General features: G+C 43.8%; 1 protein-coding gene across 1 annotated transcript in view; it reads right to left on the bottom strand.

Moving 5' to 3' along the window:
* The window catches only part of LOC145354721 (unconventional myosin-XV-like), a 137,893-nt gene that overhangs the window by 73,584 nt on the left and 51,027 nt on the right, over positions 1-13,282 (bottom strand). Inside the window, exons 23-28 of the mRNA XM_080206175.1 lie at positions 11,327-11,411; positions 8,362-8,443; positions 6,871-7,001; positions 6,666-6,761; positions 2,027-2,262; positions 918-1,096 (exon numbers count right to left, since the gene is read on the bottom strand). Coding sequence (XP_080062301.1) covers positions 918-1,096; positions 2,027-2,262; positions 6,666-6,761; positions 6,871-7,001; positions 8,362-8,443; positions 11,327-11,411 — 809 coding nt within the window. The remainder of the gene's footprint in view (positions 1-917; positions 1,097-2,026; positions 2,263-6,665; positions 6,762-6,870; positions 7,002-8,361; positions 8,444-11,326; positions 11,412-13,282) is intronic.

Genomic DNA, 13,282 nt, shown 5'->3' on the forward strand with positions numbered 1-13,282 from the left:
CGTGAAGTGTCTGAAAGGCCTGACGATAGAGGGAAATATTTATTCAATGCTTTGAAATAGTGTTCAGTGAACCAAAGATGTTTTGAGTAACTAATTCTCTGCCATATTTGAGAAGAATATTGGATTGCCTGAGTGAGCAAAAGAATTGGATTAGAATATTATTATAATTATTAAAAGATACAAAGAGTAAGAGGGAGAGCTAGATTAGATGGAATTGGAAATTAAAGTTTTTGAAGTTTATTTATTATTGTCACAAGTAGGCTTACATTAACACTGCAAATGAAGTTACTGTGAAACTCCCCTAGTCACTGCACTCTGGCACCTATTTGGGTACACTGAGGGAGAATTTAGTATGGCCAATGCACCTAACCAGTACATCATTTGGACTGTGGGAGGAAACCGGAGCACCTGGAGGAAACCCATGCACTCATGGGGAGAGTGTGCAGACTCCACACAGACAGTGACTCAAGCCAGGAATTGAATCCAGGTCCCTGGCATTGTGAGGCAGCATTGCTAACCACTGTACCACTGTGCTGCCAGGGTACAGGGGGTGTGCAAGAGAATGTTAGTAAACTGGGACGAGCATAGACTGATGGGCAGAATGGCTTATTCATTTGCCAGAAATTTCTAGAACTCTGTGGCAACACTGAACAATTGCTAATGCTCGATCTTCCTCTACAGGTCACATGTTAGTCAAGAATTTTGACTTTGTAACTGGAGAGATTATCTGAGGGAGAAGGAAGTGGGAGGGAACAAGTTACTTCCTCAGGTGCTGGTCTAAGCTCAGTGAGATGGATTTGCAAATTTCTTTTCCCCAAACAAGTTCAACCCCAGTTAAATTCTGTTATGTAATTTGTGTGCAAGCAGTGCTGGACATGATGGAGTGAGCCTGTGTGGTTGGGAGAATCTGTGCTCACCATCAAAGCAGGAGACCTCTAGAGCAATGCTGCCCTTCCTCTTGTTGCCTGTCCACTCCAGCAGACATGGTGGGTGGCTTCTGGCTCCCTCAGGGCCGAACCTGGCCTTCCGCATTGCCTGCATGAGCTTGTACTGACACACAGACTTAAAGCCATTGTATGCATGATCTGATACAAACCTGATACAAAGGCAGAGAGAGAGAGAGAGAGAGAGGAGCAAAATGTCAGATAGATGTGGTTCATTTTTAATTCTCCCTATTTAATCTTTCTGCTTCCCCATACCTAGACTGACTGTATCCAAGGGTGAACCCAGAGTTTGCCTGGTTACAGCATAATAAGATGAGATGTCAGGCTGCACACAATCTCCAGCTCCTGTAGATGTTGTTCAGGTTAGAGTTAGGTACTCACTCGCAGCACCGGGGGTGGGGGTATCAGCTTGGGAGAGGATTGCTGAGGGGGGCAGGGGGCAGGTGGGTCAGTGGAAGAAAGGGTGAGGGGAGGTGAAGATGGGAGTGAGGAGATTGGGTCATTGTGGATTGGGGAGGGAGATGCTGATGGAAGGGTGGATTGGTGAAAGTGACATGTGGGTGTGGTGGATGATCGTTAGATGACTTTCCTCCTTACCGACCACTGCTTGAATCAAGTGCCAGTTCCTTACCTGTCTATAGATAAATACATTTCCTGAATCACATTCTAATTGTGATTTTCCACCTTTATAATAAATACACAGAAAAATCACATGGCAAACTGCAGGAAGCTGTGATGTAGTAGCAATGGTCTCTGCTCCAACGCTGCCTCTTGTCCCTTTGTGACCTGGATATTGGCCGGATGAAGAGGTCACGGGGGCTAGGGAGTCTGTTTTCTTAGAATCATTCTTGATGCTGAACCCAAGTAAAATGTGTGGCATAAGATTAAACATTTTAACAATGCATTTAAAAAGCAAAAGAGGAGGCTAAACAGGATCAAAAATATCTCAGAATCATGATACAGATTTGGACATGATATCCAGCAGTAGCCTCTGGCCCCATGTTTGCAACTCAGACACCCCCCCCCCCCCCCCCCCACCACCCACCACCCCTTCAGCCCTTCCTATCTCACATAATACTCACTTCAGCAGGTACTTGTCCATCTTGGAAGACGGGGCAAAACAACTGAGACAAGTAGCCAATAAGAGCCAGCCTCTTTCTGCATTCTTCTCACTGGGATTTCTCCACACCTGATTGGCTAGTTGAGCAAGGATTTCGTCCCGCAGATTAGGGTTAGCCAGCCCAATATGGACGATATAATCACCAAAGAGGATTTCTGGAGTTCCATTGAGTTGAGGATCACCCATGAATCGCATTATCTGTAAGAGGAACATTGTAGTGGAGAAGAAATGAAAAAAAGCTGCAGCATGCTACGGTGCAGAGGGACCTGGGGGTCCTTGTGCATGAGTCGCAAAAACCCAGTCTGCAGGTGCAGCAGGTGATCAAGAAAGCGAATGGAATGTTGGCCTTTATACCGAGGGGGATAGAATATAAAGGCAGGGAGGTCTTGCTGCAACTGTACAGGGCACTGGTGAGGCCGCAGCTGGAGTACTGTGTGCAGTTTTGGTCGCCGCACTTGCACAAGGATATTTTGGCCTTGGAGGGAGTGCAGAGGAGGTTCACTAGGCTGATACCAGAGATGAGGGGGTTGGACTATGAAGAGAGACTAAATAGACTGGGTCTGTACTCGTTGGAGTTTAGAAGGATGAGGGGGGATCTTATAGAGACATATAAGATAATGAAGGGGATGGATAGGGTAGAGATAGAGAGATTCTTCCTGTTTAGAAAGAATAGCAGGACTAGAGGGCACAGCCTCAAGATAAGGGGGGAGCAGTTTAGAACGGAGTTGAGGAGGAACTTCTTCACTCAAAGGGTGGTGAATCTCTGGAATTCTCTGCCCGTTGAAGTGGTGGAGGCTACCTCACTAAATATATTTAAGTCACGGGCAGATAGGTTTTTGACAGACAAGGGAATTAAGGGTTATGGGGAGAGAGCGGGAAAGTGGAACTGATCCACTTCAGATCAGCCATGATCTTATTGAATGGTGGGGCAGGCTCGAAGGGCTAGATGGCCTACTCCTGCTCTTATTTCTTATGTTCTTATGAAAACGCAAAGGGCAAATATCGGGAGGCATCTCATCACTGGTGTTTCCTCTGTTCCTGTCACCTCCCCCTCTCCTCTCTCTGGATTATCATTCAATGAGTGCCATCACCTTCTGACCCTGAAACCATGGGTGAGCCCAGACAGTAGGATCAGAGATTGGTTAAATGTGGAAATGTGATCCTCACCTGTCTCTCTCTCTCTCACATACACACACACACATACACACACACACACACACACACATACCCTTTTATTTGTTCATGGGATGTGGGCATCACTGGCTGGGCATTTATTACCCATCCCTGGGGGCATTTAAGAATCAACCACATGCTGTGGATCTGGAGTACATGTAGGCAGATCAGGTAAGGACAGTAGATTTCCTTCTCCAAAGGACATTACTGAACCAGAGGGATGGGTTTTTACAACAATCAACAATGGTTTCATGGTCATCAGTCGACTTTCAATTCCAGATTTTTATTGAATTTAAATTTTAAACCAGGTGGGATTTGAACCCGGGTCCCCAAAGCAGTACCCTGGGTCTCTGGATTACTAGTCTAGTGAAAAAACACTAAGCCACTTCCACCCCTTCATATGTGTACATGCATACATATATACAAATCTACTCAAAAGCATATGCATGCAACTATGTGCATACACATAAATATTTGTGGGAAATAAAAGCTCATGTTAAACATTGGCATGGACTGAAGAATAACTAGCGAACAGGAAACAGAGAGTTAGCATAAATGGGTCTTTTTTGGTTGGCAAGATATGACAAGTTCAGCATTCGTGCTGGGGCCTGAACCTTTTACAATTGATAGAAATGACTTGGATGAAGGGGCTGAATGTATGGTTGCTAAAATTGCTGACAAAACAAAGATAGGAAAATAAGTTGTGAAGAGGATGTAAGGAGGCTACAAAGGGACATAGGTAGGTAAAGTGAGTGGGTAAAAATCTGGCAAATGGATTTTAATGTAAGCAAAGTGTGAACCTGTCCATTTTGGCAGGAAGAATTAAAAAAAGCTTATTATCTAAATGGTGAGAGAATGCAGAGCTATGAGGTGCAGTGGATCTGGTGCATGAATACGAGTATACAGGTACAACAAGTAATTAGGAGAGCTAATAGAATGTTATCATTTATTTTGAGTGGAATTGATTACAGATTAGGAAGGTTTTGCTTCAGTTATACAGGGTACTGGTGAGATCACATCTGGAGTACCATGTATAATATTGTTCCTTATTTAAGGAAAGATGTAAATGTGTTAGAAACAATTCAGAGAAGGTTTACCAGACTAATACCAGGAATGGGCAGATTGCCATCTGAGGAAAGGTTAGACAGACTGAGCGTGGAGACACTGAAGTTTAGAGGAATAGTAAAAGGCAACTTGAACAAAACATTTAAGATCCAAAAAGCTCTTGACAAAGTGGACGTTGACAGAATGTTTGCTCTTGTGGAAGAATCGGGAACTAGGGGTCACTAGTAGCCGATTCGTGTACCTAATTTGTCTGCTTGTATGTTCTCAAAAGGTGCAGACGCATACACAATTTCCAACAGAAAACATTGGTTCCTGTCCCCACACATTTACATACAAATACATTCATGTGCACACATACACACAGTAAAAAGTCTGACAACACCAGGTTTTAGTCCAACCGATTTATTTGATAGTAAACGCACAAGCTTTCGAGGTTTCCCTCTTCGTCAGGTGAATGGAGGGTTCTGGCCTCGGACAGAGCATATAAAGCACAGACAGTTTAGAGATTACTGATTAGAATGCGTATCTTTACACCTAACCTGCTGTTCAAGTCCTAAAGTGGCTGACAATGTGTGTGGAAGGAGCACTGATCACAGGTTAAAGAGATGTGTATTGTCTCCAGACAGCACAGTGAGTGAGGTTTTGCAAACCCAGGCAAGTCACGGGGGTTACAGATAGTGTGACATGAACCCAAGATCCCTGTCCTCATGTGTGTGGAACTTGGCTATCAGTCTCTGCTCAGCGACTCTGTGCTGTCGTGTCTCGTGAAGGCTGTCTTGGAGAACGCTGGCGGCCTTCACGACACACGACAGCACAGAGTCACTGAGCAGAGACTGATAGCCAAGTTCCACACACATGAGGATGGTGTCAACAGGGATCTTGGGTTCATGTCACATTATCTGTAACCCCCGTGACTTGCCTGGGTTTGCAAAACCTCACTCACTGTGCTGTCTGGAGACAATACACATCTCTTTAACCTGTGATCAGTGCTCCTTCCACACACATTGTCAGCCACTTTAGGACTTGAACAGCAGGTTAAGTGTAAAGATTCACATTCTAATCAGTAATCTCTAAACTGTCTGTGCTTTATATGCTCTGTCCGAGGCCAGAACTCTCCATTCACCTGACGAAGAGGGAAACCTCGAAAGCTTGTGCGTTTACTATCAAATAAATCGGTTGGACTAAAACCTGGTGTTGTCAGACTTTTTACTGTGTTTACCCCAGTCCAACGCCGGCACATCCACATCACACATACACACACAGAAAGGCACATGCACACACACAGTCGCACACATTCACATACAATCACACAGTTTCCAGCAAGTTGAATGTTAGCAATTAAAGCATTGACCTTTCTCATTTTTCATCCAGGAAACCAAGCCAATTAAATCACAACAATTACCGCTCCAGCCGAGATCACATTATCAGAGCAAGGATTAAATCCGGGACTTTTACAGCTCAGTACTACACCTGGCCTCTGAGTGGAGCTCTGCTAATGTGCTTTACACAGTAAAAAGTCTGACAACACCAGGTTTTAGTCCAACCGATTTATTTGATAATATACTCACAAGCTTTCGAGGGGACTGCCTCTTCGTCAGGTGAAGAGGCAGTCCCCTCGAAAGCTTGTGAGTATATTATCAAATAAATCAGTTGGACTAAAACCTGGTGTTGTCAGACTTTTTACTGTGTTTACGCCAGTCCAACGCCGGCATACCCACAATGTGCTTTACCTCATCCGTTCCTTGTGAGATTTTGAAAGGTGGAATATTTACTTCTGGAGACCATGTTTCAGCATTAAGTATCCCCACATCATGTGGATCATAGACTATTCTACCCAAATAATACACCCTAACCCTCCCCAAACCTTGTAAGTATCCTTCTGAAATTTGCATTTCCCACTTCAGCTTTCTTCCTCATCGCTCTAAGCAAGTTTTATTTGGTTTCACATAGAAACAAGGTGGAATCCTCTCAAACAGATCCTGCTTAAAAGCTGAGAGCTTTTAAACCCTATTTATGACCACATGGATCCTTGAATGATGCCTTGAGTGAATTCAGACTAAATTCTAATCAAGGGTTTTGGATGTTAGCCCATACAAATAACACTAAGGAATGGGGCGGGAGAGAAATCCTCAGTAAATGCCTGCATTTCCCCACATTGCTGAATTGCCCCTGCAGCCAAATGTGTGAAAACACAAGTGGGGCAGCTCATAATGATGTGAGGAGAATTACTGAGAGGCTCATCCCCAGGCAGTTGCTTCAGGGCAGGGCCTGGGAATGGGGCTCCTCAATCACACTCTGGGCTGCAGACAGTGTATCATGGGTACAGCACATTGTTTGCTTATGGGCAGAGTGATTAATCTTACCAGCTTAAAGACCATAACAGCTTCCTCCTTCAAATCCTCTTCCGATTGGGTCAGTGCTTCATCCAGTGGGATGGTCAACATACCGAATAAGTGTTTCTGCACAAGCAAAGGCATTAATGATGGCAATGTAAGGAACAGCCCTTTGTTCCCTCCTCCAAATCATTTATGTGCCATATAACCAGTACAGGATTCCATGCACGTTTACCTTGAAGTTAGTCCGTACAAACTTGGAGAAAGGATAGTTGTTGATGTCAAGAGCCATAATCAGCTGCTCCTCAGATTGCACTTTTGGAGTTTCAATCTGGATAATGCAATCGGTCTGGTTTTCTTTAAGAGCTGCAAGAAAACAAATAACAATTGGACATCAATAGGTTTCTCAGAATTTCCAATGTACTTGCCTTGGTGAGAAAGAGCGGGCTATATTTCATGGATTCTAAGCAAAAAATTACAAATACCACAGTTGACAAAGAGCAAAGCATGAAGTTAGCAGCGTAAACCAGCTGGCAGGTTTCACCGCTGGAATTGCCTGTATGTTTATTATGATACGAGTTACAATCTCCCTGAAAGGTTAAAAGGTTTTTCGTCTTTTAGAGTGAAGAGGTACAACATTGCAGCCTCTGTGGCATTTAAGGTGGGATTTTCATGGAACTGCATGATTTTCCAGATAGTGCTCCTGGATTATTTAATTTATAATCTTTACACTGTTGTCAGTCGAACAGCTGAATTACTTACTGGTGTAATATTTCCATTACAAGGGCAGAGATATAGGGCCCGAATTTACAATTGCTTCACGTCTGAAAAGTCATAATGAGGTCATTAACGCGCTCCGCATCCACACAGATGCCCACTTTACCGAGACCTGGGAATGGCCACGATCCAAATTGTGCCTGAAACAGGCACAACGGCAATTTAAATGGATATGCATGCATCTAAAATGAATTACTTGGCTGCCCGCCCAACTCTACCAGCATTTCCCCCTTTACCAGGGCATTCATGCATCCAGATCCAGCACGACATGCTTGGCCAAGGTCTGTTTTGGGTGCTCCAGCTTCTGAAGAGGTAAGTTCAGAGTTTCCAATGGCTCTCTGACTCAGATCGGTAGTGGGGAGGGGAGGATCATTCTCTGGAGTGGGGGGGAGGCTGGGAGAACCAATCATTCTCTTGTGGGTGGCGGGAGGCCCAATCATTCTGTGGTGGGGGAGTCTGCTGTCACTCTGCGCGTGATCGGTGGGGGGTGAAGACGGGCAGAAGTTCGTGATTGGTCTGGGTTGGGGGGGGCATGGATAAGGGGGACAGTTATGTTGTGGGGGCCATCACTCCCACTTTTTGCTCCCAGGCCGCTTTATCTGCTTTTTGCGGTCCGGGAGCGATGTGACAGGGGCGCGTTTTTCAATATTTTTCGCTGCGCATGTGCAGTTCAAAGTTCTGAGTGGAGTTGTAGCATTTCAGGTGCAATAAGCCCCACTCACAGAGCGATTCAGACCTGCAATTGTTTTATTCAGGCTGAGTGCGTATGGGGGTGCCTGAGGAGAGGTTTCCAAATCAGATCTAAATTGTGCCCAGATTCAGCACTTAGAATCAAAATGGTAAAATCGGACCTGTAGAGAGTGAAAAAACATAGAAAAAAAGACAAGGAAAAGAGAGAGGGGACAAAGTTGAGATGGAACATCACATGTTAACCAGCAGAAAAGCTTACCTGCTGCAGCCTGGAGTAAAGATGCCAACTCGGCAGAAATGTCCAAGTGAGCCACATTTACCACTTCCCTCATCGTTTGTTCCTGATTGAAAGGATCATTGAATAACTTTCCAGATACAGCTGGAGTCTCAATTTTGAGATAGCAATTACTCAACAGGTTTACAAAAAAATGGTACAACACTGTGAAACACAATATACAAATAACTTGAATCATGGCGTGTGGTGAGTTTTGGAGACATGGATGCCTGTGAACCCATAGTCCCAAAGGGTCTCCCTCACCTGGGGCTTCTCTGAAACGCAATGTCTGTGATGTTTTTCTATTTAGCAATTCCTTTATTCTTACGTTTCTATTTGAATTTATTTGACAGTTTCAGAGATAAAGGGAATACACTGAGATGTAGAGTATTTGGATTGTTGGAACATTATTAGACATTTCAGATGATAAACATAATTTCTTTTAGCGTATCTTTACGCACACAAGGTACGGGATTCTCCAGCCACATTTGCCTCAAAACCAGAGAATCCCGCCTGAGGTCAATGGACCTTTTCATAGTCCGTACCCGCTCCCCCCACCGCCCCCCCCCCCGCCACAATTCCTGTGGCGGGCAGGACGGGAGAATTCCAGCCATTGTTCTTCCCTTTTCAGGGAATAGAGGGGGAAAGATTCCCAAGCTGATTCTCAGCTTGTTAAACCGCATTATGAACACTCCTTCTGTGGCCAACAGGTCCTGGAATTGGACTTGAATCTGGAGCTTTAGATCCAATGATAGGGGTGCTGTCACGGTGTCACAAAACCTTCATAAATGCAGTTAAATTCAAGCATATTGAACAAGGAGAAGTGTAGCAGCCTGGATAGAATTCCGAATGATAGTGAGGAACGTTCAGGGTTAGGATAAGAGTTATTGAATTCGAGTGAGGATTAGTGGGTTAGGTTGAGGGTTAAAGTTAGGGTTAATGAGTTAGAGTTAGTAGATTAGGGTTTGTGGGTTAAGGTTGGGATGAGGTTTTAGTGAGTTAGGTTTTGATTTGATTCATTACAGTCATGTATTAATTTACAGTGAAAAGTATTGTTTCTTGCACTATACAGACAAAGCATACTGTACATAGAGAAGGAAAGAAGAGAGTGCAGAATGTAGCATTACACTCATAGCTAGAGTGTAGAGGTTTAGAATGAGGGTTAATGGATTAGGATTAGGGTTACAAAATCACAGTAAGGTTAAAACACAGAATGAGGCCATTCAGTCTGTTGTATTGATGTCAACTTACTGTAAGAACAACTCAGCTAGTTTCACCTCCTGCCCTTTAACTGCACATTTTCCTTCTTCAGGTGCTTATCCAATTCCTCATAAAGCTGCCTCCATGATGCTTTTAGGCAAGCATTGCAGAACTTAACCACTTGCTGTGCAAAAACATCTCAAACTATTGTCAGCTCTCTTGCCAGTCACCTGAAATCGACATCCTCCAGTTCTTGAGCCTTTAACCAATGGGAACAGTTTTTCTCTATCTACTCTGCCTGAACCCCTCATGATTAGAAACATATTGATCAAATATCCTCTTTTCTGAGGATGGGTTAAGGATTAGGGTTAGGATTAAGGTTAGTTCAAGAGTTACAGTTGGTTGGTTACTGGTTTAGACAGATGGATGCAGAAGAAACTTAATTTGGAGAAGTGCAAAGCAAAATATTTTGGGAGAAAAATGAGGAGTATAAACTCAGTGAAATGATCCTGAAGCGTGCATGTGCAGGGTGTTCAGTGAAAGTCTTTTGTTGATTGATTAAATTATTAAAATGGTCATTAGCACTTTAGGGTGAGGGTAATGTTAAATAACCCATGAATATCATAGGGATAGTAATATACTCTAGCGTATAATACCATATCCCAGTATTAGGGTCCTTACCCCAGTGCAATCCCAGTTTGTGATACCATATTCCAATATGTGAGACTGTACTCCAGTATGTGAGTTCATATCCAAGTATGCGATTTCATACCTCAAGGTATGGGAACATATCCCAGCATACAATACAAAATCCCTATATATGGGATTGTAATGTGGAGATGCTGGCGTTGAACTGGGGTAAGCATAATAAGAAGTTTCACAACACCCAGATTAAAGTCCAACAGATTTATTTGGTAGCACGAGCTTTTGGAGCACTGCTCCTTCATCAGGTGACTCGCCTGATGAAGGAGCAGTGCTCTGAAAGCTTTTGCTACCAAATAAACCTGTTGGACTTTAACCTGGTGTTGTGAGATTTCTTACTGTGGGATCATATCCCAGCATGTGATTTTGTTTCCCTGTATGGGATACCAAACCCCAGTGTGTGATAGTGAACCCAAATATGAGAAGTAACAGGCGATAAACCAAAAATGATACGAAAAGAAGTTTTTTACCATCTCAATTCTCTCACGTTTCTGCTCTCGTAGCTACAAAAGAGAAAAACATGATTTTAGGAAAATGAAATCTCATGTCTCAGAAAAATCCAGCAATGTTTCATGTACATGCCAATCTCTAATTCCGTGCTGCCACTACAACAGGAGGTCTGTCAAATTCTGCAGAAAAACATTGTATTTACCCTGTGTAGGTGGAGAATTTCCAATAGAAATCTAACCCCACAATGAATTGCTTTGAAATTTAATTACTTTTATTCAGCCATAGCAACAAGGTGAATAATCAGCAAATCCATTGTTAGAGATGGTGATTGGAAAGAAAGTTTGGTCAGGAGTCCACCTCTCTTTCAAATAGTGACGCTAATTGTTAATACACACCTCAACCAGAGACCAGAACGGACAGAGGCCATGTGGCCGAGTGTACACGCACCCTGTGGGCCAGGTGGACATGCACCCTGTGGGCCAGGTGGACACGCACCCTGTGGGCCTGGTGGACACGGATCAGTTGGACATTCTGACACGGTGGACATGGACTCCGTGGTAGCATTGAGTAAAATGGTGCCCTCAATGTTCTTACTTACTCTGAGGAATCTTTTGCGATTTGTAAACATGTGGACGATGGATCGTACTTTGATCAAACTTTCCTTAAACTTTTGGAATTTCTTCCTGTCAGGAAAAACAAAGAGCGATATGCAAGAGGAAGATCTCACTTCTTTCATTTCCACTGGTCTCTTTAAATAACTCCAGAAGAACAAGACTTTGTTATGCTGGGTCCCACCGATTATGAGAGCATGCATTCTCTCCTCTCTAGACAATGAACACCCTGTGCGCAGATTGTCTCGATGCCAGAATTCCCACCTCCATAGTTCACCTCTGGTCTGCCTTAGATTTGGAGAGCAGGATGCTGAGGGTGATAGGGAGTAGGTCTGTGAGATGTGCGCAAGGGAGGGGGTCATGACCTAGCCAGGCGAACAGAATCCTGAAAAAGAGGTATGGTGTCAAGGAGCGAGCCTGGGCCCCATCATACCCCTGCTGGACAAGCACTGGATCTCTAGCTGTGAAGGGATGGGTGGGTTGATGGACGTGCATCTGTACTGGCAGTGTCATCTGCAAGTCCCATGCAAACTAGGCCCTGCCACTTATCCTGCAAACTCCTATGGGGTCAGGCTGCAGAGCAGGATCCCAGAATAATCACTGGACTAAAGTCACAGAATCTTGGATCCTATCTTCATACCATAGAATCTCAAATCTTAACTCCTCTTTTTAACCAATTTTCATCCCCCTTTAAGGTACAAGTCCTTGGTTAGGCACTCCCATGGGTGCCATGTCTGAGTATCATGAATAAGAATGCAAAGATCCAAGGGTGTTGGGGACTTTCCTCTTTGTCAATTCAATGGCTATTTTTTATATGACACAGGAAGTGTCCACAAGCCAATCCTCCACTGACAGAATCAAAGCCACAACTGTCTGGAACCTTGCCTGAGATGTATGGACTGGGAATTAAATGTGCAACTGAGTTGTATGATTAAGCTGCTCATTGGATAAGCTTGCTGAACCTTAGGGAAACATAAGGTGCAGAATCAAAATAATAATGCACAGAACAAAGACACTGTTTTCATGTACAGCCTTTTGAAGTTTGTTCCTGAATGTGTGACTGCAATATTGGGTGGACCAAGCCAGGTAGGGAAGGTTGCCAGGTGATGGTAAAAATCTTCCCAGATTCAACTTCATAAAACCCCTCCAAAGCCTCTCCCTCAACTCTCTGTATTTCCTTTCTGTGTTCAAGAATAATTCAGGACTTCTTTAAATCAGGTCTCTGTTTTTGCTGAATATCAGAGTCCCATGTGGTGACAAGTGCCTGCAACTCACCAACATTATTTATCATTTATGTACATAAATACCAAACCCATCTTAGGCTCACATTTTCCCCTTCTCTGACTCCTGCTATTCCTGAACTACTATTTACTTTTCTGCCATTTCTCGCTAATCTGTGTACATTTTTTCCCCTCTATCATGTTTCATCCGAGTGCCAACCTCCAGTCAAACTATTTGAAATGCTCCCAAAGTCCAGATAACCTTTGGGCAAAGACATGGTTGTCAGTTCTGTTGAGATGCAATCTGTCCACCTTGACCAGGTTTCTCCTGCCCCAGATTCGAATGCTCCAAGAAGCTGGAGATTCCCCCCTCCTGTACCATTTTCCCAGCCATGCGTCAATCTGTTTTATCCTACTCTTCCTATACTCACTAGTGCAGAGTACTGGGAGCAACCCAGATTTACTGCTTTTGACCTCCTACTCTTTAATTTCTTCCTGAGCTCCTGAAACTTTGACTGAAAGGCCTCAACACTTTTCTTTCCTATCTCACTGGTTCCCACCTGAACCATGAATGCCTCTTCTCCCCTCAAAGCATTCTTTACCCTCTGAGGGATGTCTTCTAGTCTGGCACCAGAGGGCAATGTACTACATGGGACTCTTATCAGCAGCTGAAGAAGCTTTAATTTTAAAAACTGAATATTGTGGTTTGCTTCTCCTGGACGA

This window comes from Carcharhinus amblyrhynchos, chromosome 18 (assembly GCF_965287045.1).
Source record: "Carcharhinus amblyrhynchos chromosome 18, sCarAmb.v2.hapA, whole genome shotgun sequence".
Lineage (NCBI taxonomy): Eukaryota > Metazoa > Chordata > Chondrichthyes > Carcharhiniformes > Carcharhinidae > Carcharhinus > Carcharhinus amblyrhynchos.